Consider the following 27,338-nt stretch of genomic DNA (forward strand, 5'->3'; position numbering starts at 1 on the left):
GTGGGGCTCGATCCCAGGACCCTGGGACCATGACCTGAGCCGAAGGCAGAGGCTTAACCCACTGAGCCACCCAGGCGCCCCATGTTTTGACTGTTTATTCTCAGCCTTGGCCCTGACAGTCGCATGGGGCTGCCTTCCCCTCTCAGGGGGCCGTCCTGGGCGTTGCAGGACACGGGGCAGCACACTTGGCCTCCCCCTAGTAGACACAGCAGCATGCCCCCCAAGTGGTGACAGCCACAAATGTCCCCAGACGTTTGGGGCACAGCTGCCCACCGCTAGGAAGCACTGACACATGGGCTCATTGCTAGGTGTGAGAAGCTGGATACAAGTGCACCCCGGGAGCACGCGGGGCTGGGGTGATGGGGAGGGCTTTTCATCTGCGTCGCTGCTCCCCTCCTTCCTCCCTCCGTCCCCCCACACCCTGGCGCCGACTGAGCCCCTGCCATGTCCGCTGGTGTGGGGGGGCGTGCAGGGCACAGACCCCTCTGAGTGTGAAGGCCCATCCCGGGAGGCGCGTCGCCTGGAGCTGGCGGGGCCCGTGGGGGTGAGCGCGTTCAGCTTGGGGCTCCCTCACCTCACCTCACAGAGTGTGATGTCCCCGTCCACTGTCCCCTTCAGAGTACTTGAGCCAGGAGGAATACGATGCCTCCAGCCAGAGAGGGGACATCATCCAGGAGAGGGAGGCATCCGGGGGCCACTACTGCGTTACCCGCCGGGCTGTCGAGTCCCTCATGGAAAAGGTAAGGGGCGGGCGGGGGGTGCTGCTCTGGGGGCGAGGGGCCTCCATCCCCAGAGGACCGTGCTGGGATAGGGCAGGAAGGATTGGTCTTGAGATCTGGGGGATGCTGGTCACCAACCTGCTGGCCAGGGACACCCGGTGCTGGTGCTCAGCTTGTCTCTGGCTCGGTGTTCAGAGGGAGGGGTGCAGAAAGGTCCAGCCCTGACCCTGTCCTCTCAGATCCGGGGGACTTGGGGCCAGCCTCTTAATGTCCCCAGGCCTGGTTCCTCGATACAGGAAATGCCGAATAGTATTTGTCAGGTAACGAGTAAGATGAGGGAACAGTCTGTGATTTGAGGCCCACATGAACATGAAAAAGAGCTCACCGTGAACCGTGAAGCTTTCTGGGACCTAAGAGGGCCAGGCGCAGCTGGGCGCCAGAGGCAGATGCCCCCTTCCCAACCATTACCCCGGCAGAGGCTGACGGAGCCTTCTGACCCTGCGGGCTCCGGCCCCTCAGTCTCCCTCCACCCCAGCGGCTCACAGATGACAAACCAAAGGGACAGACTCTGGGTAGAGCAAGCGCCCTTGGACACCACAGAGCATCCCTGGGTTCTCTCCCCACCGCCCCTCTTGGGTGTGGGTTCCCTTCGCAGCTGCCGAGGCCAAGGACCTTGGCCCATCTCCCCACTGTCCCCCCTCAGAACACCCATGCCCTCTTGGACGTCCGGCTAGACAGCATCTGTGCCCTGCACAGGATCGAGATCTTCCCCATCATCATCCACATCCCCATCAACGAGAGAGCAGCAAAGAAACTCAAGTAGGTGTGGCCCTGGGGGCTGGCCTGGGGTCTGCTCCTGACGCCACGCGGGGGTGGGGGGCTCCAGGAACTCCTGGAAGCATGACAGGGTGGTCCCCCACATCTTCTGGGACAAAGGACCTGCTGCTCTCCCCTCCGGGGACAGCCTGGGGGACGGTGAGGCGAGACCTGGAACCTGCCTTGACTCAGGGCACGTGTCCAGTGGGCTACACGCAGCTGACAGCCCAGCCTCGTGAGGCGAGGACGGGGCTGGAAACCAGTACTCAGTTTACGACGTCCTGTCACCCCCTTACGATTTGTCAGCTGAGCATGTAAACTAGACCCTGCCCCCCATCACTGCACGTCACCTGGGGCCCGACTCACGTCTTCTCTGTGGGGCACTCGGCCCCCAGGAGGGGGGGATCCGCACGCCGGTCCCCTGGAATTCCGAGCTGGGTCCACTCCGGGCAGCCAGTGCGTGGCTCTCCCTGAGCGTGTCCCGTGTCCGGCCTGTGCAGGAAGGCCCTGCAGCGGCTCGGCACGTCGGAGGAGCAGCTCCTGGAGGCGGGCAGGCAGGAGGAGGCCGCGCTGGACAGAGCGCCCTGTCTGTACGGCAGCCTGGCCCCCGACGGCTGGAGTGACCTGGAGACGCTGCTCGGCTGCGTCCGCTTCGCCATCGGGGACGAGCAGAAGGTTGTGTGGACGGAGCAGAACCCCCGCTGACGGCACCAGAGCCCTTCCAGGGGCCGCGGGGACCTCTGAGTCCCTGCGATTTGAGCTCAGCCTCGTAGACACAGCCTTGGGCGTGCTCGCCTGAGCCCAGCTCTCTGGGCATCTGGTCCCCTCTCTCGCTGGGGCCCAACCTTGAACCCCATTCTGTGCAGGTCACAGACAGGCATTCGCACTGTCTGCCCACTTTTTTGCCAAGCTGTCTCCTCCTCCAAGGCTCAGTCGCCGTGTCCGAACCAGAGGCCCCGAGAACACGTCTCCTGTAGACGTTTCCAGAAAACCACCTGTCTGACCCCGATCTCCCCTTTTGCATTTCAGGGTGCCGAAGGGCTCGTTCCCGAGCCCCTGAGGCAGGAGGCTGGTAGCCCTGGTGCCCCCGAAGTCACTGGCACCCCCGCCCAGAGCGGAGGTACAGACTCCTGGTGAGGTAATCTCACTGCCTCAGTGGCCAGAGATCTGCTTCAGGGGCTCGAGTTTGGAGAGTCGTGTGTACCAACTGGGAGATACGGTTTCCCAGTCATGGAAACAGTGTTTTCAGTGGGTTTCTGCCTGGTGGCCACCAGACCCGGTGCGCCCGTGGGGGCGTCCTGGAGAAGCCACCCACAGACACCCTCGCACACGGGCCGGGCTGCCCCGAGCCCCACATCTGCCCCCCCTCTACCGGGCAGTAAAGAGCCTTTACTCCACCTCCAGAGCTCAGGAGACACGTGGACATGGCTGGGCCAAGCACTCCTGGGCCACCCGCCCCCTGGCCTTGCCCCCCACTGTAGCAGACTGACCGCCATTTCGGCAGCGGCGCCCCGAACCCGAGTGCCCCAGAAGCTGCTCTGGGATTGAGGCAGGCGTGACCATAAATAAGCCAGAAAACGACCTTGTGCATGTTTTACTAAAATACAAAGCTTTACAGCACTGGGCACTGTGGCTCTCCGTCCATGCCCCCAGGGTGGACTTGTGGGGGAGGGGAGGGCAGAAGCCCACCCACTCAAGGGAAAAAGACCCCGAGCTCTAGGCTCTCCAGGGCGAGCTTCTGCGTCCAGGGACAGCAGGGGAACGCCGGGCAGGGCTGGAGCATCTATGAGCAACATCCGTGCCACAGCCCCATGTCCAACCGGACAGAGCCGGCCCGAGCCAGAGGACAGGCTCTTCAGCCTCGGACATCCAAAAAGAAGGACGAGCTTGGCTTACAGACCACGGACTGAAACCGGGTGTGCAGGGAGCCCACCAGGAATCCGTGGCCTCGTGGAAACCCAGCCAAGGTCAGGAACTTGACCGAGGGGCAAAGCAAAACAAGCCCCAGGCTTGGTCACAGGTTTTTTTCAAAACCAGAGATTGATAAAAGGCAGATACTGTGTCCCTACACGGAGTGTAGTCTGAACCCTCCTGCCACCCACGCGATACCCGGATGCCCCATCTCCTCTCAGACGAAGGATACAGGAACATGTGGGGGCCCCAAGGAGGGAAGAGGACCTCAAGCCCCAGGTCCCAACCCGATCACGACCATCCTTACATGTCACAGACTGGGGGCCCCGCCCTGTTCCTAGATCCCCTGAATTCCCGTGCTGAGACACAAGGAAAGCAGTGTTCCCTGTCACGGGGGGACGAAGGGCCAGGGCACACACTCTCTCCCCTCCAGGCAGCAGCCGAATGACACCAGCGTCCGGGAGAGCCCTCCTCCCATGGGGCACGTGGGGACCCGGTCTGGGACAGCCACCCAGGTGCCCCCAAGGATGCTCACAGCTCGTTGTGGAGGGGACGGCACCGGGGGGAGAGCCTCTCCTCCAGAACCCCGTCAGGTGCGCACACCCAGGGGTCCTGGGTCTCCCACTGCCACTTGGCCAGCTGGGTCCGCAGCAGTTCAAGGACCTGCGCACAGCGGGGGTCGGCAGCCAGGTTCCGGGTCTCGCGGGGGTCCTGGCTCCTGTCATACAACTCCCAGCGCTCCCGGTAGTAGTAATGGTGGAGATCCTTATACCAGCCCGTGGGGCGGCCGGCCACAGTGCGATTCAGGAGGTCCTGAAAGGTGGGCGACACGTAGAAGTCCTGGTCGATGGGAAAGGGCATCTTGAAGTTGAGGTTGTGCACGAGGAGGAAGGTCCGGTGGTGCACGGAGCGCATGGGGTAGGCCATGGTGACCTCGTGGTGGCTCTGGCTGCCGAAGACAGTGTTCCAGAGCGGCTCTGCGTCCAGCGCCGGCAGGAGGGACCGGCCAGTGAGCCGCACAGGCTTTGATCCAAAGATGGCATAGCTCGGGTAAGGGATGGAGAACCAGTCCAAGACGGTGGGCGTGAGATCTGGAGAGAAGGTTGTGTCTCAGCATGGTGGCCCTCCAGCCCCCAAGCTGCTCTGACTCCCAAGCCATTCTGTAATGCTGGTGGGCCGCCTCGCACACGGGATCACCAACAGGGAGGAGCTGCACTAGGTCCCACACCTGGCACGGTCATCTTGGCCCTCTAGGACACAGTGCCTTTAACAAGAGGCCACCACTTGGTGATATTTAGGATCGTACCAGAATCCTCCGGATCAGTAAGGAAGCCCCCACGGAGGGGGGCTCATGGATTCCTGCCCTGTGCTGTGGCCACAGTGCTCCCTGACTTGTGCTTTGGAGACAAAGGGAGATGTGGGCCCTGTTGCCCTGACCCCCCTGCAGCATCAGTATCACCCGGGGAACTTGTCAGAAATGTGAATTCTCAGGCCCTACCCCAGATCCACAGTGTCAGACACTCTGGGGGCGGGACCTGCCGTGCGGGGGTTAACAAGCTCTGCGTGCCAGAGTGACAGTGTGACGCTCACCTGTGGGCCAGTGGCAGGAGCAACAGCCTCAAAGACCGAGACCCAAGCTAGAATCCTAGCTCGGTGCTCACAAGCTGTGTGATGGTGGGCAACTGCCCTGCCCTCTCTGATCCTCCAGACTGCATCTGTAGAATGGGGTGGCCGTCCCTTCCTTGCCCAGGTGGTGTGGGAACCACGTAAGGCAGCGGTGTGAGCACTGTCCGGACTTGGTGGTACCCCTGAATTTTCACCTCCCCCTCCCCTGCCCCTGTGTGAGCTGCAGAGCCGTACCTAAGAGGCTCACGTAAGCCTCGCTGACCTGGCCCCAGCGTTTCGTGTGCTCTGGGGATGACACCAGCAAGGGTTCAGCTGTGCCCGGCCAGTACAGGTTGGTCCTGCCGCTGGGGAAGGGGATCCCGTTGTCGGACGTGAAGATCACTAGGGTGTCATTCAGGACACCTGCTGTGCGCAGCTCCTGGAGCACGAGTCCAACCCCTGGGAGTGCAGAGGGGACAGCAGAGCTCAGCCACAGCCGGGCATGCGGGGACGGGCATGTGTGTGCACTCACACATTTCCTCCTCCAGCTGCTGGAACCTGCACCCTTGCCGTCCCACCCAGCACCGTGTCCTGCAGCAGGCCAGGGACGCCAGCTGTTCCATGGCACGTCCATGCCACCCTGTGCAGCCACTACCAGCCGGACGCTGGCTTTGTTTTGTTTTCTGGAATTTCATGCCTGTCCTATGGGGATAACCAGGGCAGTACTGGTGGTGGCTGGAAGACAGGACTCCTATGCCTGCCCCCTCTCTAATCACCATCCACTCATGGCACCAACAGGGATGCTATAAAGGTTCCAACCTCTTGTGGGGGCTGAATGGTGGTCCCCGCAAAGATAAACCCTCAGGAACCTGTGAACATGACCCCGTTTGAAGAAGGGGTCTTTGCAGATGCTGTCACCAAGGATCTCAAGGAGATCGTCTCGATGTGGCCAGGAGGGCCCTAGATCCCATGACAAGTGTCCTTATGGAAGAAGCACTGAGATCGGGGCACCTGGGTGGCTCAGTGAGTTAAAGCCTCTGCCTTGGGCTCAGGTCATGGGCTAAGGGTCCTGGGATCAAGCCCCGCATCGGGCTCTCTGCTCAGCAGGGAGCCTGCTTCCTCTTCTCTGCCTGCCTCTGCCTACTTGTGACCTCTCTCTCTGTCAAATAAATAAATAAAATCTTAGGAAAAAAAAAAAAGCAGCAGCACTGAGAAATGCGCGAGAGGCTGTGTGAAGACAGGGGCAGAGATGGGAGGGGTGCAGCGAGGAGCCAAGGAACGCCTGGTGCCAACCAACGCTGGAAAGAGGAAGGACTGTCCTGTCCCCTAGGGCCTGCGGGGGGACACGGTCCTGTTGACACTGTGACTTCAGAGCTCTGGTCTGGGACGGGGGCCCACACTGCAGCATACCCCACTGCCCGGGCTCCTTGAACCCACCTTGGTCCATGCGGCCAATGGTGGTGTACTGAGCGGCCAGGTCAGTTCGAGCTGCGGGAGTGTCCGGGACAAAGTAAGGCACCTGGAGGGGAGTGTGGGTGCGAGGTCAGGGCTAGAAACAGGCAGATGGGCTGGGGGGAGGGGTGGACAGTCCTTGAACTGGGGCAGGACACCAAGGAGCCAGCCTTCCTCCCAGGGCCTAAGACCACCCTCCACCAATGCACGCTTGAGCCCAAGAAGTCCCTGCTCCTGGACACGTCACTCCACATCCCAATGCCTCTCTCTCCCGGCTCTGCAGATGGGAACCCGGATCCAGTAAGTCACGGAGTCTCCTCTTAAACGTGCTCAAAATCACACACCCGGGGCCAGGGCTACCAAGCCCTTGGATTTAAGAGACGGAGAAGGAAGGGCACGCGAGCATCTTGGAAATATTGCAAAGGGCTCTCTCCTACCACCACGTCCTGTGGGTCATAGGTCCGCGGGGTCCAGTCTGGTATCCGCCCCATGCCGCGCTCGCCGTTGCCAAACTTCTCACAGAAGGCCCCGTACTGGGGCTGGGAGTGCCCACAGCGGTGGGGGTCATGGAAGGCGACGTAGAGGAAGAAGGGCCTGCCCAGAGAGGGGGGCTTGAGTCCCGAGGTCAGCCGACAGACGTGCCACCTGGCTTTCTACTCTGGAGATCCCCGACCTTTAGGAGGGTATACCCCGCAGCACTGCTCACTTCTCTGGAACTGAAAGTCTCCCTGGGATTGTCCGCCTCAACTTCCCTGTGCCTCCTTTCCGTTTAACTTGAGTTTCTGGAAACTTCTTCCCCTCCCTTGCTCCTCTACCTGGGGCCTCCAAGGATCCCAACTAAAGACTCTGGGATGTGCATCACAGGTTAACTGCCCAGAGGTCTGGCTGTGCGAGGGAGGGGACGGGGCCTCCGCACACCTGTCATCCCGAGTCTGCAGGAACTTCCGAACCAGCAGCTTAATTCTGGTGATGTTCCGTCCCACCTGGAGGACGGAGCCATTCTCCTCCGTGTATGCAAACTCGAAAGGGTACACCGTCTCGGGCCCTATGTGCTTCTTCCCAATGATGCCTGGAGGTGGGGACACAGGCCTGCCACAGTCCCCGAGGTATCCCACTGCCCTCTTCTGCCCCCCAAGCCCCGTGCCCTGGAGTGGCTTCTATGAGGCCAGCCCAGGCCCTTGTCCGCACAGACCCAGGGCCCAGGGAGAGGGCCCCGGCCGTGGGGTGCTCTGAGGACGTGACATGGGGCGGAGGGTAGCTCAGGACCAAGTCTCGCCTGCCGGGGCCCATTCCCACTGTGGCACGAGGCCGCTCACCCGTGCGAACGCCGGCTCGGCCGAGCAGCTGCGGCAGGCTCTGCACCTTGTCGAAGGAGTTGAAGTGGTGGGCGTCCTGGTGCAGGCCGTACATCCCGTTCTGATGCTGCGGGGGGACGCCCCTGAGGCTGGGCCCGCCCCGCCCGCTCCTGCTCCCTCAGCCCGCCCCTTCCCAGGCCCCCCGGAACCCCCAGAGAGTCCACCGCCTGCCCCAGCCCCACCCGCTTCACGGGACAGTGGCAGGAAACACAGAGCGGGAAAGTGCACCCGTGATAACGAGGGGGGGCCTTTACTTTCATCCTGTCTACCTGTACTTCCAAACTCTTTGGTCATGAGCGCACACCACAGTGGGAAGAAAAAGCACCAGACCTCGATTAACTGGATTTCTTATAACACCAAAAAAATAGCCGACGCAACACAAAGTCAGACTAAAAAAAGACTTAAGGTGAGATGGGACAGCCCTGTCCTCACTCCTGTGGCCCACGGTGGCCTGAGGAGCCTTCAGGGGACTGGGGGGGGGGCTGGGCACTGGTCACAGCTTGCCTCTCCACGTGGGTGTCAGACTCGGATGGGGACATACAGGACACAGCAGCTCGCCATGAGACGATGTCATGAGACAACGTGACTGGAGGAAGTGCCTGTGTCCCCCCGTTCACAGCAACACTATTCATCATCGTCACGGGCAGGAACAACCTAAGTGTCCGGGGACAGATGGACAGGTGCACAACACGGGCCATACCCATACGACAGAACGCAGTCAGCCCTTTCAGCTGCGAGAAGGCAGGCTGTTCTGTGCTACAGCGTGGGGGAACCTGGAGGGCACCACGCTCAGGGCGGTAAGGCCGTCACAAAAGGACACATACTGCAGAACTCCACTTACATAAGGTACTGGAGTAACCAAGTTCAAAGACCCGGACAGGGGAGGAGTGGCCGCCAGGGCTGGGGGAGGGGGTGGGGAGCAGTGTTGACGGGCACCCCGCTTTCGTTTGGGAAGATGAGGAAGTTCTGGAGATGGACGGATAGACCATGGCTACACCACAGCATGATAGAGGGGGACGCTCACGGAGGAGTAAAAGGGTGAGCTCTGCACTGTGCGTGTCCTAGCACAACACACACGGGGGAAGTGCAGCTCTTCCCGGCACTCGGGCTCCTGAGTGATACCGTAACATGAGTTAACGCTGGGCGAGAGCGTGTCGGGCACCTTCCTGCCTTCCTGGGTGCCTTATGTATGAAGTAGGAGCTTGGCCCACCCGTAACGATCCCACGAACAAGGTATTATCATGACCCCATCTAACGGGTGAGACGATCGAGGTGCACAAATAGTGCTCTGCTCACAGTCATATGGAACAGGGGAGCCAGGGCTCGGGCGGCGGGGAAGAGAACATGGGCATGTCCCAGCAGAGGTCAGGGAGGGGCGCTTCCTCTCCCACGCCATCCCCCTGCCCCCCCTGCGGCCCTCACCTGGGGCAGGCCGGTGAGCAGACTGGCTCGGCTGGGGGAGCAGCTGCTGACGGAGGAGAAGGCATTGCGGAAGGTCAGGCTGCGGCGGGCCAAGGCGTCCAGGTGTGGGGTGCTGATGGCACTGTTGTTGTAGGCGCCACTCTCGAAGCCTCCGTCGTCCGCTGAGGAAGGCAGAGACACTGAGGCCGTGGCAGCCTGGGCCAAGGAAGCCCACGCAAGTGGCATACCCAGGTGGGCACGACCCAAGGCGGCATGACAGCTGCTTGGGATTGATGCCCAGGGGGACCGGACACCCAGAGGACACGGTACTCAGGCAGCCCTGTTAGGAAGTGGGCAGGACCGGGCGGTCCCGGCTCCGCAGCGGCCACAGGAGGACGGGTTTCTGCACCCGTGTCCCCAGCAAGGAGGAGCCGATGGAGTAGGAGAGAACTGTTTTATGCTACCAGCGGACGGGCCTGCTTGGAGACCACAAAGTTAATCAGAAAGAGTGAGTCTGGCAGAACGCCAGACCTCAAAAGAGGAAAGAACAGGGCCGTCTTGTGACAGCCGGACCCTGGGCACCAAGTCTCGTGAACAGCAGGGCGCCGGGGGAACTTGTGATTTGGGGGAAGGGCTGCGGTTAGGGGAGAGGGCGGGGCGGGGGGGTGCTGCGCTTTTCAGCCAGAAGATCGGAGCCACAGCACTCCCGGGTCTAGAAACAAACCTGCAGGGCTCTCGCGAGGCAGGGGAGGGGAGCGGGGCGCCCCGCACGCAGCCGTCCCTGCGGACTTGGGCACCCGCCCCTCGCCGGCAGCCCTTCTAGGGCTGTACCCCGCTGAACTCCGGAGAGCCGCCCATGCTCCCGCGCCGGAGGCTCCGCTGAGCTGGGCAGCGTGGGGTGGGGGTCAGGGCGGAGGCCGGACGGGGGTGCTGGAGGTTGGCCGGACCCGCGGTGGGCGAGGCCGCTCCTGCCTCCCTCCCCAAGGCGGCCACGAACGGGCCGGGTCAGCGGGGAGCGCAGGAGCAGACGCGAAGGGGCGCAGGGCTCGCCGGACGGGCGGCGGCGACGCACTCACCGAGGAGCAGCAGCACGTTCCGGGGACGCGCCCGGTGCGAGCGGCAGAGGACCAGGGTCAGCAGCAGCAGCCCGCAGGCCGGCCCTCGGCGGTGCATGGCGGCGGCTCTGGCCCCGCCCCGCCCGCGGTCACGTGCGCGACCGGCCCGCCCCCCGGGGGTCACGCACGAGCCAGGTCCCTCCCCGGGTGGTCACGTGTGCTCCAGGCTCCGCCCCCTCTCTCCTCCCTCCCCCTCCCTCTGCGGTTCCTGCGGACCCCGCTGCGGCGGCGTCGGGAGACCCCGAGCTGCGGCGCCGGGTGAGTCCGCGGCGGGCGGGGAGCGGGGTCCGGGCCCCGGGGCGGAGAGGGCGAGCTTCCGGGGACGGGCCGGGGTCGCCGGGGCGGCGCGGGGCCCGAGGGGGTGGGCTCCTCCTGCGGGACCCTTTCCCACTGCGTCCCCGCCCTGTCCCCGCCGTCCTCGGCCTTGCCGGAGCGGTCAGGCGGCGCGGGGTCCCCACCCGAGACCGCGGGTCCGGGGCAAGCGTCTTCGTGGGTGGGAGGCGGGGTGCGTCCAGCGCCGGGGCGGGGTGGGGGGCGGTCTGGGACCGGCTCCGCGAGCGGCTGTGAGCCGGGACCCGAGAGGCTGTGGCGCGTCCTGAATTCCCGGCCTCGGACGCTGTCCCCGCGCCCGCTCAGTCCCGGGGCGCTCCTGCGGGGACGAGAAAGCCACAGGTGGGGCGTGGGGTGGGGCGCGGCCTCAGGCTGGGAGATGGCGGGCCTCAGCCCGCCGTGGATGGTGGAGCCGGCCCTGCTGCGCGGGGGACGCCGGGGGCGCCCGAGGCTGCGGCAGCCCCCACCCCGCCGGGCGAGGGAGCCCCCGTGGACCTGCCGCTCCTCGCACTGCTCCCCGTTAAATCCGTGGGGAGGAGAAAGAGATAAATTATTTCGGGGGGAGAGACGGTGTCTAATTAGCGTTTCTCACGGAGAAATCACGTATCGCCTTTTTCTGGCCAAGGTCCGTGGACAGCCGGCAGCCGGGGCTGGGGCAGGTGGGATTCAGGGGGAGCAGTGAGCAGGCGCCAGGGTGGGGGACGACACTTACTCTTGCGGTCCTTCGGTCCCAGGTGTGGGTGCCTTTCAGAGCAGCGAAAGGGCGTGTTTAATCCCTGTGGCTCAGACCCCTCGGGAGACCCCTGTGCCTCTCCCAGGCCCCTAGACCCCGCTCTTGCTGCATCCTGCCAAGCCCAGACCCTGACCGCTCGTCCTGTTGCCCCCAGGCATGTCCTCCTCTGTGAAGGCGTTGGGTCAGGTCCGGCCGTCGGGTGCCGGCATGGCCCCCCAAGCCCGCTGCTGCTCCCCGGCGGCCGTGCAGAGGTGGCTGCCTCTCCTGGCCTGGCTGCCCGACTACTCGCTGCAGTGGCTGAAGATGGACTTGGTCGCGGGCCTCTCGGTCGGGCTCACAGTCGTTCCCCAGGCGCTGGCCTACGCCGAGGTGGCTGGACTCCCGCCCCAGGTGAGACCTCTGCCCCTGCCCCACCCCCACTGCAGCCGCTGCCCCGAAGCAGGTGGGAATGCATCCTCTCCGCTGCAGACAAGCAGGCCGCCAGGACCCAGCCCCGTGGGGCCCCAGAAATCTCGGTGTACAGTCTTTAGCATGTGATGGCCTTTGGCCACGTGCACACCCCATCACTGCTCTTGTCATAATTGTAACTGAGCTGGTTCTGGGGTGTCCATCGGGGCCGGCAGGACGACTCACTGTGGTCTCAAGAACGCTTTCTTAGGCTCACAGACTGAGCAAGCACCCTGGCCCTTGGGTCCCTGCTGACACCCAGTGGGGTGCAGGTAGAAAAGAGGCCCCTAGTCACTGCAGGTCCACACCGTGCTCACGGAGGGTGAGCGCTTTGCCCTGTGTGCGCTGCTGTGCCCGCCATCGGGACCGCCCCCACAGACCCTGTGCTCAGACATCTCCCCCCGGGACGCTGGGGGCCCCCTGTGTGCCACCTCGATGCTTAGTGCTGTCTCCCCCCAGTACGGCCTCTACTCTGCCTTCATGGGATGCTTCGTGTATTTCTTCTTGGGCACCTCTCGGGATGTGACGCTGGGCCCGACGGCCATCATGTCCCTTCTGGTCTCCTTCTACACTTTCCACGAGCCCGCCTATGCTGTGCTGCTCACCTTCCTGTCCGGCTGCATCCAGTTAGCCATGGGCTTCCTGCACTTGGGTGAGACTCTCAGGCCTTCCTGCCAGGGGCTACCCAGGCATCTGCCTCCTGGAGAGGCCCTGGTTCTTGGCCTTCTCTTCTTTGCCTGTCCTGTGCATGTGTGAAGGGAGAGGTTCCCTCAGCCCTCTGCTACTCTACTTAGAGGCCAGGACACTTGGAGAAGTGCCCAGGGCTTCAGACCCTAGCCTCCCTTCCTCACCGTCCAGACCAGTCCAAACAGGGTGTGTGCCCCACCTGTCCTCAACCGCACTCCCGCCAAACCTCCTCTTCCAGTCCATACCCACCCACGTCTGCTGGGACTGGGCAGAGCTGGGGCCACCAGCTCAGTATCCCCTCTCGGCCGCCAGGCTTCCTGCTGGACTTCATCTCCTACCCCGTCATCAAAGGTTTCACCTCTGCTGCCACTGTCACCATCGGCTTTGGGCAGCTCAAGGTAGGCACGCTGGTTGGCAGCCAGGCCCCTCCTGGGTTGCGGGACGGAGGCTGGCTTCCCTCTGTGCGGGCCAGTTGACGTGTTGCTCTTCCAAACCTCAGACCACAAGGTGCTCCCGTGGGTCTCCACGGATCCCGGCAGCCCTCGGGGGAGATGCTGCGTGCCGGTGGGACAATACGACAGGTTATTGGGGTGACCATCAGCGACAGCCTCGCCCCTGTTGGGGTTTTGGGTCCAGTGTGCTTGGTTTGCCTCACAGGGCGATTCTGTTCTGCTGCCTTCCTTACCCCTCCGCCAGCGCAGCCTCGGACCGTCCACGTCCTGCGGACATGTTGACCATCAAGTTGGTCCTCCCGTGCTCGTGCTCGTTTAGTTAGATTTCATTTTAATGTTTTTTTTCTCCATTCTGTTCAGTATTTTTCCTTTAAGATTTTATTTATTTGAGAAAGCAAGTAAGTACAAGCGGAGGGAGGGGGGCAGAGGGAGAGGGAGAAGCAGACTCCATGCTGGGCGTGGAGCTTGACGCGGGACTCGATCCCAGGACCCTGAGACCACGACCTGAGCCAAAGTCAGATGCTTCATGACTGAGCCAGCCAGGTGCCCTCTTACAGGTGGTGTTAGAAACAGAAACATAAGGAGACACAGCATCTGAGAAATACTGAACAGGGGGGCGCCTGGGTGGCTCAGTCGGTGAAGCGTCCTACTCCTGATTTCAGCTCAGTTTGTGATCTCAGGGTCCTGGGATTGAGCCGCATTGGGCTCCATGCTAAGCACGGAGTCTGCTTGGGGTTCTCTCTCCATCTCCCTTTGCCCCTCCCCCTACTCGCCCTTTTTCTCTGTCTCTCTCTCTCTGAATAAATAAGTAAAATCTTTAAGGAGAATTTGTAAGAAATCCCGGAACTAGTTATCACCAGCGACTGTTTCCTTTTTACTGGGGGTTGAGGTCCCAAAGCGCAGGGGTGGTTTTGCTTTGCAGCTGGCCAGCCCTGTGCTTTGTGCAGAAGTAGGTGAGTGCTCAGTGGGGGGTGTGCAGAGCGGAGTGGAGCCATATTGTGCAGGCGATGGCCTGCCCCGTCTCAGGACCCGCTGTCAGCACTCCTCCTCGCTGAGGCATGCCTCCCATGGTCAGGGCTGGCCCCGCACAGCCTCCCTGGCGAGCCAGAGGAAAGGAGCGGACCTTCTCTGTGCTCCTATGATGCTGGATGCTGGGTTAGACCCTCCCTTGCCTTGGGTTGTCCTGACGCCCCTGCGAGGCAGGATCATCACTACCTGTGCAGAGAGAGGAGGGAAGCCCTTAGGTGTGGCGGACATGTGCGTGTGGCATGTGCGTGTATGTTAGGGTAAGCCTGGCCAGTGCTGCTTAATGGGATGATCTGTCTTTTTTTCTGAAAGTGTCCTTTTTGGTATCAGGAATGTTCTTTTGTGCAGTTAGAACATATAGAAGGTGGCTTCTTTATGCATGGGTGTTCGGCAACGCTAGGTCTCCTAAGTCTTTAACACCTTGACTAAGTCACAACAGCCATCTGAGAGCCTTGGGCCAGGGTGGGGGTCAGGAGTCAGGGGTTCTCCTGACCTGCTCTGGCAGGAGCTCCCTGGGTCCCAGAATCTAGTGTTTCCACCCTGGAGTCTGTCCCCATTCAGGCTGTGTACGTGGGTTTTGGGATCTTGGAATTTAACACTATGGGGGTCTGGGCCTCAACCATCCTACTAACACTCCACACCCATTGTCAAGTGGGATAAAGAATTAAAACACAGAGGAGAGCCCCTTCTCCCCTCCAAGGACCCTGCCCACCTGTGTCCCCTTGCCTGGAGGCCCTCAGAGCCCCTGGTGGTTCTGCCCAAAAGCTTCACCTGATTTTCCCTCTAGGGGAGCAGTACCGGGCAGGTGGGCCTCAGACCAGTGGCAAGGGGGTGTGGGGCGTGTCAAGGGCAGTGGGGCCCATGGGGCAGGCACAGTGACCTGGACCCTGGACCAGGGCAGTGGGGCCCATGGGGCAGACAACAGTGACCTGGACCCTGGACCAGGGCAGGGACGTACTGGTCTCTCCCTTTGAGATCACTTAGGCTGATTTTTCTCACAAGGGAGAATTATTCACCAAGAAGTGTCGTTGACCGTGAACATGAAATTCCTTTTCGTTGGAGGATAATTCTGATCTCCTTCCCCTGGGGGCTTTGGGAATGGGCAGATGGTTCCCGGGGAGCCTTGGGATGTGCCCCTGAAGGGGGCTGAGATGTGCTGAGATGCTGCAGGGGAAGGTTGTCTAACTCCGTCTGTGTTTGGACAGAACCTCCTGGGACTGCACGATGTCCCGAGGCAGTTTTTCCTGCAAGTGTATCAGACATTCCGCAAGGTCGGAGAGATCAGGTGCGTGCGGTCCCTCACTTCCCTCCGGAGCCCCTCTCCCAGGCCCCACCCCATTCCCCCACCAGCTGGCATGGATTCCAGTCCCCTGGGGCCCGGCCGCCCAGACTGGGTCCCAGAGCAGCACCGGCAGGCGTCTGAGGAGCGGGTTAGAAACACAGCGTCAGTCCGAGGAGCGGGTTAGAAACGCAGCGTCAGTCCGGGGAGCGGGTTAGAAACGCAGCGTCAGTCCGGGGAGCGGGTTAGAAACGCAGCGTCAGTCCGGGGAGCGGGTTAGAAAACAGTCTCAGCCCCGGGCAGCCCTGCTGCATTAGTCAGGGCTCGACAGAGCCCCAGGGAGTGGGGCGCACACCCAAGGTTCAGAAGCTCGGACGGGGCCAGGAGCCGGTCTGCGGGGCCCCTGCACGCAGCCTCCGTGGGTGGTAGGAGGGGGAGGGCCCCGTGCAGAGGAAGAGCCGGGGTGTCTCTGAAGGTTTGTAGTGCAGTGAGGAGAGCACACGGCGCGGGGGAGGCAGGTGCAGACAGAATGTGCAGGGAGAGGGGATGAGAGCCGGACCGCCACTCGTGCGCCTTCTTCAGATAAAGGACAGACAGGAGATGCTCCTAGAGGGACCCATCTGGAAGCCAGGATGCCTCGGTGGCCGGAGGAGCAAGAGGTCGCAGTGGTCTCAGGGGAGCTGCTGTGAGGGAGTGGGGACACCTGTGACCCACTGTTCTCTCCTCCACTTCTGATCGGCTGCGAGGCTTCCCGGGGCTGAATCCAGCTGAACCCGGGGCTCCCTGGCCCAGGACATGCAGACGAGGTCCTCTTAGCTGTGGGGCGGGGGGGGGGGGGGGGGGGGGGGGGGGGGGGAGGGGGATGCAGGGGAATCGGAGACTGACAGGCCAGAGAGCCGGGCTGTGAAACGTGAACCTTCCGGAACAGACGCAGCGCCTGTGGCCACAGGGCTACGTGGCTGTTAACATGAGCCTCTAGTCCTATCACCATCACGTTCGGGGCCTCGACTCCCAGGCCTGCATGTCACTGAGTGTTGAACAAAGCTGTGAAGTAGAACGGGGATGCATGTGGCTTAGGAAAGAGCGAGGAGAGCCGTCGGGAGAGAAGGCCTTCTGGCAGAAGGGGCAATGGGAGGGCGGAGTTGTGTGCCCGGGGCTGCCAGGGTGTGACTGTGTCTGTCCGCAGGGTGGGTGATGCCGTGCTGGGGCTGGTGTGCGTGCTGCTGCTGCTATTGCTGAAGCTGATGCGGGACCATGTGCCCCCCGTGCACCCCGAGATGCCCCCGGGCGTGCGGCTCAGCCACGGGCTGGTTTGGACGGCCACCACAGGTGAGCGGGGTTCTGGCCGCGGCTGTCCTGCGCACCGAGGCCACACCCGCGAGGTTCTGCCGTCCCTGGTCTGGGTGTGACCCGGGCACTGGGCTACTGAAGCTTGCCAGCGGGCTCCGAGCCACAGCCCAGGTGGAGAGCGACGTCCAGTATGCTCGAGCACGGCCGATCTCGACCCCCAGGGACCTTTGGCGGTGTCTGGAGGCATCTCTGGTTGAGACTCCCAGGTGGGGCTGTCACAGGCACCTGGTGGGGAGAGGCCAGGGAGGCCGGCAAACACCTGCGGGGCACAGCCTGCCTTGGTGAAGGAGGAGCTGGTTCAGAACATCCCGGTGCGAGGCCGGGAAGCCCTGGCCGGTCCCTGATGGAGAAAACACGTGGACCACATGGGTCGGGTTGAGCCGTGTGGGGCTGAGCCTGGGTTTCCCATCCCATGACGGGCCACAGGGCCCTGGGCCTTTCCTGCATCCTGGAAGGTTGTAAGCTGCTGAAGCTGTTGTCCCAATGACAACGTCAGGGATGAGGCTGTGATGTAGTCTTTTGAGAGCTCGCTGAGTAATGGGGTCCAATTCTGGGGAGAGGTATATCCCCCCCATTTAAGAAGCCAGCACGGGGAGACCTGGGTGGCTCTGTTGGTTAAGCCTCCAACTCTTGGTTTTGGTTCAGGTCCTGCTCTCAGGGTGGTGGGATCGAGCCCCATGTCAGGCCCTGCGCTCAGTGGGGAGTCTCCTTGGGATTCTCTCACTCCTTCCACCTCCGCACCCCCCACCCCCAGCTTGGTCATGCGCACACGCTCTAGCTCTCTCTCAAATAAATAAAATCTTCAAAAAAATTAAAAGGGAAACAGCCAGCACCGCTGGGGCGGGAGCCGAGAGGTGGGACCTGGGGTGACCCATTGATGACACAGGTAGCCGTGTGTGTCGCCGTGGACCTGTCCCACCCTCTCGCGTTTGCCGGGCCATTCCCTGTTCCTGCCTGCCCCTCGGTCGCTGGTGTGTGTGCCATTTCCTGGCTGGAGTGTCGGGGCTGGTGGTGGCTGGGGACGGGTGTCATGCTTCCTCGCGTGTATTTACTGCCCCGTTGCGCAGAGGAGCCAGGTTTCACCGGCAGGTCTCCTTCTGTCCTAGCCCGCAACGCCCTGGTGGTCTCCTTTGCCGCCCTGGTCGCGTACTCCTTTGAGGTGACCGGATACCAGCCTTTTGTTCTAACGGGGCAGACTGCCGAGGGGCTCCCTCCCGTCCGGATTCCGCCCTTCTCCGTGACCACGGCCAACGGGACAGTTTCCTTCACCGAGATGGTGCAGGTGGGTGAAGATGGGGAGCCAGGCCTGCTGGGTGGAGCCGCGGTGGTCTCTGGGCCTGGGTCTGCACCCCTGAGGCCTCTGCCTTGTAACGAGGAGCTCCAAGCCCAGCTGGGGCCGCCGAGTCCTTGGGATGGGGCGCTTCTGGGTGCAGTGACAGGCACAAAAGGGTCCCGACTGGGCAGGACCTCGAGGGACGCCACGTTTGGTGTTCTGGCCCGAGCCCAGCGTGCTCCTCGAGCCGTGGGCCCAGCAGAGCAGGGATGTGGTTGGTGCTCTGCTTCGCGTCCGGCCCGGAGGGTGGGCTCCCAGCCCCGCAGCTGAAGCTCGGCTTCCAGTCAGATGTGACAAGGCTGTGCCGGCCTTGGTGGGTCACTGCCTGGCCGGCCCCTCCTCACCTTCCCCGGAGGCTCAGCTGCTGTCCCTCTCTCCCCTCAGGACATGGGGGCTGGGCTGGCCGTGGTGCCCCTCATGGGTCTGCTGGAGAGCATTGCGGTGGCCAAGTCCTTCGGTAAGCTGACCGCCGTCCCTGCCCCCCGGTGGCGTCCTGGCCTAGCTTGCCTGCCCTCTTGTTTGCTTTTATCCGCTTTGGTCTTAACAGCTTGAGGTTTTTTTTGTTTTGTTTTTGTTTTTTAAGATTTTATTTATTTATTTGTCAGAGAGAGAGAGGGAGAGAGAGGGCGAGCATAGGCAGACAGAATGGCAGGCAGAGGGAGAAGCAGGCTCCCCACAGAACAAGGAGCCCGATGCGGGACTCGATCCCAGGACGCTGGGATCATGACCTGAGCCGAAGGCAGCCGCTCAACCAACTGAGCCACCCAGGCGTCCCACAGCTTGAGTTTTTAATCGAAAGAACGCGCGCTCGTGCATTTAAACAGTGTAGCAGAAGCGCGTTTCTGACGAAAGCCGCCGTCCGGCAGGGGCTGGTAACGTGTGTGATGGTAGTTCTTCTGCTGTCCGGGAGGAGAAGGGCCTGTGTCTCGCCGTCGCCTTTCCTGCGGCGTCAGCGTGCCCCCCACCCGTCCCCGCCAGCAGCGTCCCAGGGCGCCGGGACGCATTCATCTGCCTAAATGCCCACTGACTCGCAGACCTCGGATTTCTCCGGAGCCTGCTCGTCCCTGCGCAGCCCCTCCCTCAGGTCTGCGGGGCGTCCGGCTTCATGCTGTGCACATGGATGACATGTTCCTTTGCTGCTATGATGGTCACGCGCCCGTGGTCCTGGGCTGCGGGTCAGTTCTGAAGATGAACCCAGTGAACGGGGTGTACGTGGCTGCAGCTCCGTAGACCGGGTCTGCCTGTGCCCGCGGCTCGAGTCTCCCGTCCTCCCAGAGTCGCGTGCCTGACATGCATTCACGGGCTTGTCCCCACTAGGCCCCAGCCGCTGCCCCCCGACCCGCCGCGCAGGCCGATCAGATCTGCCTTGCGCAGTTTTTGTTTTTCTGATGATTTTCCCCGGGGTGGGGGGCTTCGGGGCCCTCTGGATTCTGCACCTCATAGCGTTTATGCCACTTGGGGCTTTGAAGCTGTTTTCTTCTGAAGTCACCAGACGTCATGTCCAAACGTCGAAGCTGTTTGTTCTCCGAAACCGGGGCTGGAGACCCACAGCCCGCGGCCCAAGGGCGGTTTTTACGTTTTTAAACGTTTGAACGAGTTTCCAAAGAGGATTAGGATTTTGTGACGTACGAGAAGCCCATGAATTGGCGTCTCCGTGTTTATAGAAGGTGGTGTCCCTGGAACACGGTCTTGCTCACGCGTTCACGGGTCCCCATGCCAGCCTCCAGCTACGACAGGCGCCGAGTCGTCGGGACAGAGAGTGGCCCGCGACGCCTACAGCATTCCCAGCTTTGCCCTTTCCCGGAACGTGAGGGCTTCGTTCCATGAATGTTTTCTCAGAGGTGACTTGTGTCTAGTGACAACGTTTTTATGGTCCTTTGTCCGTAGCTTCTCAAGGTGGTTACCGCGTCGACTCTAACCAGGAGCTGCTGGCCATCGGTAAGCGCCCCGCGGCGGCTCTCTGAGGCCCAGTGTGCGTCTCCACGTCTGCCCGCGCCGCGCAGGTCCCCGGGGGTGGTTGTGGTGAGGTCCATGGAGCAGAGCTGGCCCCGAGTTGGGCCCTTTGAAAGGCTCGCGTGGATTCACCCGTGAACGATCGCTGGGAGCAGGCAGGTCACCTGCGGTGCCCCTGCTGACCGCAGCTCACGCAGCGCTGGCTCCGTGCCGGCCGGGGGGCTGTAGCCTTGTTCTGTTAAGGAGCGCTCGAATGTCCCCCCGGGGTCAGATCGCTGAGGAACGTGGCCAGGTGGGACTTGCTGGACTTGATTGCCCAGGTCCCCTGCCCCAGGGCCTCCCTCCAGGCCGGCAGGCAGCTCCATGAAGACTCGGGGAGGCCCCAGCGTGGACAGTCTGTGCATGGCATCCCGGTTTTGTTTGCGTGAATCCAGCCTCTCTGGTGATTCACTGTGAGGGTGTGACGTGCCTGTTCATTTCTGCTATCACGACTGTGTTTGGATTTTGTGGACACCAGGCCTCTCTGCCTTTCCTTCCTGCTCCTGGCGAGGGGGCGCGGTTCGGAGCGGGCAGCGGCACTGGGTGCCTTCCCGGCAGAGTCCGCGGGAACCTGCCCCGTCCCCCCCACCCCCGCCCCGCCCCGGGCCCCTCCCTCAGGCCAGAGGTTTGGAGCTGCGCTGCTGGGTTTCCCGACAGCTGAGGGCATGGAGCCCCAGGATGGGTCGCAGGAGCTTTGGGGGCGCTCATCTCTGAGCCCGTGCTGGCGGGCGTCACCTCGGTGGCTGGCAAGGAGCAGTTGGCCAGGACTGGCTTGCCCCCTGCGACCCCCCGTGGTATTTGTGAAGGTGCCAGGCTGAGCCACGTGCTGGTGGGTCACAGGGGCAGACCCCTTGTTAACCATGATCTTCTGCCCCAGCTGGTCATCTCATGAGAAGAGTATGGGCCTGGAGGCACTCATGGGGTGCAGCGGGTGGGCAGCCAGCCTCTGGGCAGCCTTAAGTGTGCTTGGCCCCTGCTGGGCAGGGGGGTTCCTCTCCCTCTTACACGTGGGGAAAGGTGTTCCGCTTACCGGGCAGGGCCGGGGCCAAAGTTACGTTAAAGGGAGGGTCAGTGAATTTGGCAAAGATCATGGTTTGTTTTCTCTTCCCCGAGACAGACACACAGACACAGACATAGGACCCCTGGGTGACTTCTCTGGTCTTCTGTCTTCTGTTTCCTCTCTGGTTTTTGGCCTCCTTTTCTCTACCACTCCTCCCCCCCCCCCCATCTATTTTAAACCCTTCTCTCTCCTGGATAAACCTTTTCCTTCCGCTTTCTTCCCAGGCCTGACCAACGTGCTGGGCTCCCTTGTCTCTTCCTACCCGGTCACCGGCAGCTTTGGACGGTGAGTGACCGTCCAAAGTCCTTCCTTCTCTGTGCTTCGGGGGTGGAGGGGTCCCAGCCCAGACCAGAGGGTCCGTGTCCACCTCAAAGAGCCTGCCCGGTCCTTGCCCACATCTCAATCCCACTTTGTTGCGGCCAGGCCGCCAGCGGCCGCATCTCTAGAGCAGCGGCACCCGTGGGAGGCAGGAGTGGGTCTCACTCTGCCGTCCTTCATGATCTCACATGGTTTTCTCTGATGGCCTTGTGGTTTACTCCTAAAATGTTCCCAGCCCGTGGCCATGCTCCGTGTGTTGTGGTGGAGTGCCTTCCTAAAGGAAGTGGGGGCAGGAACCACCGCCCTCTGCCTGCAGAAGCAGGGCAGGGTCACGCACAAGCGTCCATGCTCAGTGCCACTGATGGTCCCTCACGAGGCAGAGGGTGACCTGGGGCCGAGAGGAGGTGGACGCCTCAGCCTGCAGGGCCCAGATCCCTGGAACCACTGGCCCCACCCTGTCTGAGTACTAGGCCCCCCTGACATCCCCACAGCCCTGCATCCCAGGGGCCCCAGGGCATTCTCAGAGTCCACCCTGCAAACAGGCGTCACTGCGGGGCCCACGTTGGAGTTACCAGAGGTTACGTGGGGAGTGTGTACAGCAGGGCCAGGGGCCACTTTGTGGGATAAAGGCTCTGTTCCCTTGTCATAAAACTTCTCACCTGCTCTTGCTGCACGAGCAGCGCGCCAAGGCCAGCGCCAGTGTCCGCGAGGCCGAGACGTCCCCTCGCAGGAGCTCCTGTCCCGGGAGACCGGCCTCCTGCTCTTCCAGGCTCCCACGGCCACTAACGGCCTCTGTTGCCTTCCAGGACGGCTGTGAACGCCCAGTCGGGGGTGTGCACCCCAGCAGGGGGCCTGGTGACAGGTGAGCACCCCCCCTTGTGCCCGGACTGCGTGCGGGGGGTGGGGCTGGAGGTCACGGGCGCCCCGTGTCCCCACAGGCGTCCTGGTGCTGCTGTCGCTGGACTACCTGACCTCGTTGTTCTACTACATCCCCAAGTCCGCGCTGGCGGCCGTCATCATCATGGCCGTGGCCCCGCTGTTCGACATCAGGGTCTTTGGGACACTGTGGCGCGTGAAGAGTACGTGTACCCTCGTCTGCCTCGCACGCACACACCCGTCCTGGGTTCTTGCCCACCACCCTCGCCGACCCAGGCGGTCGGGCTGGAGCTGGGCGTCCTTTGTCCTGGGAGGTGGTCCCGCTGCCGGCCGTGGGTCAGGGCATCCTTCAGCCCCTCAGGCCACCAGGAGCCCCAGACCAGCTCCATGAGGTGCTGAGCGAGTCTGCAACTAACAGGGTACCCGCTGCTCCCCTCCTCCCGCACACCTCCACCCTTCCCTCCCCCAAAACCCCTCCCCTCCCCACCTCTCCTGCACTGCTCCCGGTCCTCCTCTCTCCCTCCTTCTCTGCACCTCTTCTCCTCCCCACCCAGTCCGCTCCTCCCGCACCCCTCCCCATCCTCCTCCATCCTCCCTTCCCCACTTCCCCTTCTCCCTCATCCCTCCTCTCCCAGTCCTCCGCCTCCCGCACTCCTCTCCATCCTCCTCCACTCCTCTCTCTCCTCCTCTCCACCTGCATTCCTGTTCTCCTCTCCTGCCGCCCCTTTCCCAGCCCCAAGCCCGGTCCAACAGGGGACGATGGGAGACTTCCAGGGTGACCAGCCTGTCCTGACAGAGCAGTCCCCAGCTCCCGGCCGGTCACAGTGGTTGGGACCCCCTGCGCCTGCAGGGCCTTTCCTGGAACAAGTGTCTGTTCTGAGGGAGGGATGGGGCTCATGGGCTTCTCTGCTGTCGGCCTCCCGGAGTCACCAGGTAAGGGAAGTGGTGGTTCTAGGTGGTTCTCAGCCCACACGTGCCTGTTCTTCCCTGAGCCACTGCCCCGTCCCTGGGATAGCCCCAAGACACGTGCTGCTGTGCCTCCATGGGTGGCCACCAGCTGATGCTTCCTGCCCGCACCGAGGCCCTGGGAGGATGGGGGCCTCGTCTGAGTGACGCATGTCAAGGTCAAGTCCTGGGTGAACCCCCAACTACTGCCCCCCAAGCCTTCTGCACCAGGATACTTTGTCCTGCGGCTCACAGAAGTCACTGGTTGCCCAGGGTCAGCCACATGATCTCTGGGAGGTCTCAAGGCCTCCCTGGCCCCCAGCGTCCTGGGCCTGGCCCCGTCCCCAAGTCCCGTTGTCAGGCCCCTGGCAAATGTGCACTGTGGACAGGCTCCCAGAGGGCAGGGGTTTGGGTCAGGCCCTCAGGTCTTGGCCCCTCTGCCAGGCTGGGAGGGGCGGGGCTGACACGCCTCTGCGCCCACGTGGCCTGTGAGTGGTGTCAGGCCCGGAGTCCCCAGCAGGGGGTCCCTCAGGGCCTTCAGCCAGCCGGACCGCTCTCTTCCAGGGCTGGACTTGCTGCCCCTCTGTGTGACGTTCCTGTTCTGCTTCTGGGAGGTCCAGTATGGCATTCTGGCCGGGACCCTGGTGTCTGTGCTGATCCTGCTGCACTCTGTGGCCAGACCCAAGACGCAGGTGCCAAGCCGCCCTTCCTCCCGCGTCCTCCCCGCGGGAGGGTCCGTGGCCTCAGCGGCCTGGGGGTGCAGGTGCCGAACTCCTCACGCACCAGCTTGTCTGCCCTGTGCTCCCCCACTCCCAGGGGCGTGGGTTGGGGGCTCCTGCCTGGACGGGCCGCCCTAGCCCAGCTGCCAGCTCGGATGTACCTCCCCTCGCTCTGTCCCCTGTCCCCTGTCCCCAGGTGTCGGAGGGGCCGGTGCTGGTCCTGCAGCCGGCCAGCGGCCTGCAGTTCCCCGCGATGGAGGCCCTCCGGGAGGCAGTCATCACCCAGGCCCTGGAAGGTACACAGGCAGGGTGGGAGGGTGCGTCCGTGCCCAGCTCCTGCCACTGTCTCCCCACCCCAGTCTGCTACCGCAGGACCCAAGCCCTGTCTCAGCTCTGGGGCAAGCCCCCCGCTCCTGCGCCCAGGAGGCTGGCTACCTCAGGGCAGCATCGAGCGGGTGCTTGCCGTCTGCACGCAGCAGGGCAGGCTGTTCCCAGTCTCGGTTCCTCAAGACCCAGCCTTTCGTCCGGGGCACTGGGATTGAGGGGAGAAAAGGGACCTGTTTGTTCCCTAAGGGGAATCATTGTGGTCTCCAGACAGCTGTTGTCTGGGGTCCTGCCAGCCCTGCCCACCCGCTCCCCGCTGGGGACAGAGCCCCCTGTGGCCTCGCCGTACCCCCGCCCCGGGCCAGGGCCTTCTGCAGCCGCCCCGCCCCGTGTGACCAGCGGCCCCATCTCCGCAGCGTCGCCCCCGCGTTCTGCCATCCTGGAGTGCACGCACGTCTGCAGCATCGACTCCACCGTGGTGCTGGGGCTCGGGGAGCTGGTGGGGGACTTCCACAGGCGCGGCGTCACCCTCGCCTTCGTCGGCCTGCAGGTGGGCAGCGTCAGCGGGGCGCTGGCCGGGCTTCTGTCCATCCCCACGCCTGCCCGTGAGGGCTGTGTGGTTACCATCCCTGAGCTGGGGCCCCGAGAAGGTCCCGTGTCCCACCTGCCCGCGGTCCTGCGGCGAGGTCCCATGTCCCACCTGCCTGCGGTCCCGTGGCGAGGACACTGGGCCCCCTGGCTCCAGAGCTCACTCCTGAGTGTCACCTTCTCTGTCGGGTTTGCACAGCTGGTTTTCATGGTTTCATGTGAGTGAGAATGTAAATAACCTCCCACTTCTAGCGCGGCCGAAAGCCAGTTTCTTCTCTCCGTTCTCCTGCCCGGAGCTGAAGTTGTGTCTGCCAGGAGGCTAGGCGAGGCTGTGACACGTGGTGGCGCTGGGCCCGGGGGCTGGGCCCATCCGTGCGTGCGGGCAACAGCGGCCCCGCCCCCCACCCCTCCTGGAGTTAGAGTTTCTCTGCCCCGCAGGTTCCTGTCCTCCGTGTCCTACTGTCCGCTGACCTGAAGGGTGTCCAGTACTTCTCCACCCTGGAAGAGGCAGGTGTGTGTCGGCAGAGTCCCCGGAGAGAGCCGCGGCCATGTGGCGTGCACACCACCCGCAGGATCGGGGGGCAGGACCGCAGGACAGAGACTCTGCTCTGGGAGGGTGGGGCGGCCTAGTGCGGACGTGGGGGCAGGGGCGCGGTGCGCGAAGTGGAGGGCAGACCCCCCTGTTCTGGGAGTTATCTCGGGGGTGTTTTAATGACGCGTGGCGTGTACCCCGCGGACACACAGACCTCGTGTGCGGCTCGAGGTCTGACAGGTGGGTACAGCCAGGTGTGCACCGATGAGATGTGGACCATTTCCATCGTTCCAGAAAGTGCTGTCAGTCCGTCCTCGTGACCCCCACTGGGGGCAGCCACTGTTCCGGTTCCCTCCCCCCGGGTTAGCTCTGCCTGTTCTAGAACCTCACGTAACTGGAGTTGAAGGACTTGGTCCGTGTCTGATTTCTGGGGCTTAACGGGGTGTCGTTGCTGGGAGCAGTTTAGGCGCTGACCCACAGGAGATGGGAAGAGACGTGGCCTGACCGTGCCAGGGGACCACTTGGCCCTAAGGAAGGGTCATCTGGGCGTGGACAGTGATGAGGCGCTGACAGGGATTTAGGCGGAAGCTGCCTGGGCTGGGAGTGCTGGCCGGGGGCACCCCAACTCCCTGTGACCCAGGACTCGGAAGCGCCACCTTCATCCCATCCTGGGACGTGGCCCTTCCTCACTTCAGCCTCTTTCGAGTTTGCAAACCTTGTATTTTCTGCAGAGAAAAGCCTGCTGCAAGAGCCTGGGACCCAGCTGTACAACGTTGGCGAGGACTCCGTTCCGGAGCACAAGGTCGCCCTGCTGAAGGCCTGAGGGGGCGCTGGTAGGCATCTGATGCCTGGGGAGTCCCGCAGAAGGTTCTGGGTGCTGTGATGCCAGATGCCACCCTGTGAACACCTCGGTCCGGGCTCTGCGCAGGTGACCCCCGGAGGAGGAGGGAGCCACGCATCGGGATGCACGGTGGGACTCGTGCGCTTCATTCGGGGTGACTGGAAAGTCATCTCCCTCTGTTCCTGGGCATGAACCTTTTCCTGAAGGACAGTTTGCAGAGAGCCTTCTGGAACGACTGCCCGGGGGTGGGGTGGGGAGCAGGATTTCCACCTGGTCCGGGGGCCGGGTCTTCACACCCCCGCCCCTTCCCGGTTCCAGGGCGGCAGGGTTGGGCAGCTCTGAGGCGGGTTCCAGTCTGGGTGGCGGCATCTGCGCTGCTGTTGGGAAGGAAACCGAGATGTGCCAAATGACTTAACGTGTCCGTGAAAAGGAATTTTGTTGTCGGTGTTTTTTAAATTAAAAAAGCAAGAGCTTTGGTGTTTTTGTAAAAACCATAAATGCTTATTGTAAAATGTACTGGAAACCACCCCCTCCATCCACTTTGGTAGTCGCCCAGGCCCGTCCCCGCGGTGCGCGTGCCTGTCCGTGTCAGTGTGCGGGCATGTGCTCCCAGCCGCGTGTGGACGGGGTCACGGCGTACGCGGTGCTCTGTGACCCACACTTCCGTGCAGTCCTCGCTGTGAATTACCTGTTGTGATAATAAATAGAGAACACATGGTCTGTGGCGTCTCCAATGTGCTTTATTCCGTGTCTGTGTCACAGCGGGCACCCCGAGCCTCGGCGCGTGAGCTTCTCTCGCCCGGCGGGTACCGACACCTTCTGCCCCCGCCGTCCCAGCCGAGGAAGGTTGGGACCCTGGGGCTTCGAGAAAGAACTCGCCGTGTAGGCGGACGCCACGGAGTTCCCCGGCTTTCCTGGCAGGACGTGTTCTGGCCCCTGACCTACCCCCACCCCTGAATCTGGATTTCCTGACCTCGAGCAGCCCCTCTCTCAGCACAAACGAGCATGTCCTGGAGCCCTGCGCTCTGGGCCGCCTCTCCCCAGAGCCCCGTGGAGCAGCCGTCCCGTGGTTCACGGCCCCCACGCCAAGCGTGCCCCTTCTCGGACCCAGAGACCATCCCGGTGGCAGAGC

At 62.8% G+C, this 27,338-nt stretch overlaps 3 protein-coding genes across 3 annotated transcripts in view; 2 read left to right on the forward strand and 1 right to left on the reverse strand.

The window, feature by feature from the left end:
- Positions 1-2,240, forward strand: part of LOC111160278 (caspase recruitment domain family member 14) — a 21,789-nt gene extending 19,549 nt beyond the window's left edge. Inside the window, 3 exon segments of the mRNA XM_022523214.1 lie at positions 619-740; positions 1,423-1,538; positions 2,036-2,240. Of these exon segments, the coding sequence (XP_022378922.1) occupies positions 619-740; positions 1,423-1,538; positions 2,036-2,240 (443 nt within the window).
- An 874-nt stretch (positions 2,241-3,114) lies between these two features.
- Positions 3,115-10,448, reverse strand: LOC111160442 (N-sulfoglucosamine sulfohydrolase). Its single transcript, XM_022523575.1, has 8 exons — positions 10,336-10,448; positions 9,281-9,441; positions 7,820-7,925; positions 7,422-7,572; positions 6,941-7,097; positions 6,489-6,570; positions 5,307-5,510; positions 3,115-4,537 (listed from the first exon to the last, which is right to left on the reverse strand). The coding sequence occupies exons 1-8, from the start codon at positions 10,430-10,432 to the stop codon at positions 3,978-3,980; spliced, it is 1,518 nt and encodes a 505-aa protein (XP_022379283.1). The 5' UTR covers positions 10,433-10,448; the 3' UTR covers positions 3,115-3,977.
- LOC111160436 (solute carrier family 26 member 11) lies at positions 10,386-26,926 on the forward strand. Its single transcript, XM_022523562.1, has 17 exons — positions 10,386-10,632; positions 11,592-11,827; positions 12,344-12,536; positions 12,884-12,969; positions 15,255-15,334; positions 16,515-16,657; positions 17,785-17,960; positions 18,396-18,468; positions 19,899-19,949; positions 21,288-21,348; positions 22,188-22,243; positions 22,320-22,460; positions 23,767-23,894; positions 24,118-24,217; positions 24,662-24,795; positions 25,272-25,344; positions 26,097-26,926. Exons 1-17 carry the CDS (start codon positions 10,431-10,433, stop codon positions 26,186-26,188), a joined length of 2,025 nt encoding a protein of 674 aa, XP_022379270.1. The 5' UTR covers positions 10,386-10,430; the 3' UTR covers positions 26,189-26,926.
- Positions 26,927-27,338: the final 412 nt, after the last annotated feature.

Source organism: Enhydra lutris, unplaced genomic scaffold (assembly GCF_002288905.1).
Source record: "Enhydra lutris kenyoni isolate GAN:26980312 unplaced genomic scaffold, ASM228890v2 scaffoldscaffold75, whole genome shotgun sequence".
Lineage (NCBI taxonomy): Eukaryota > Metazoa > Chordata > Mammalia > Carnivora > Mustelidae > Enhydra > Enhydra lutris.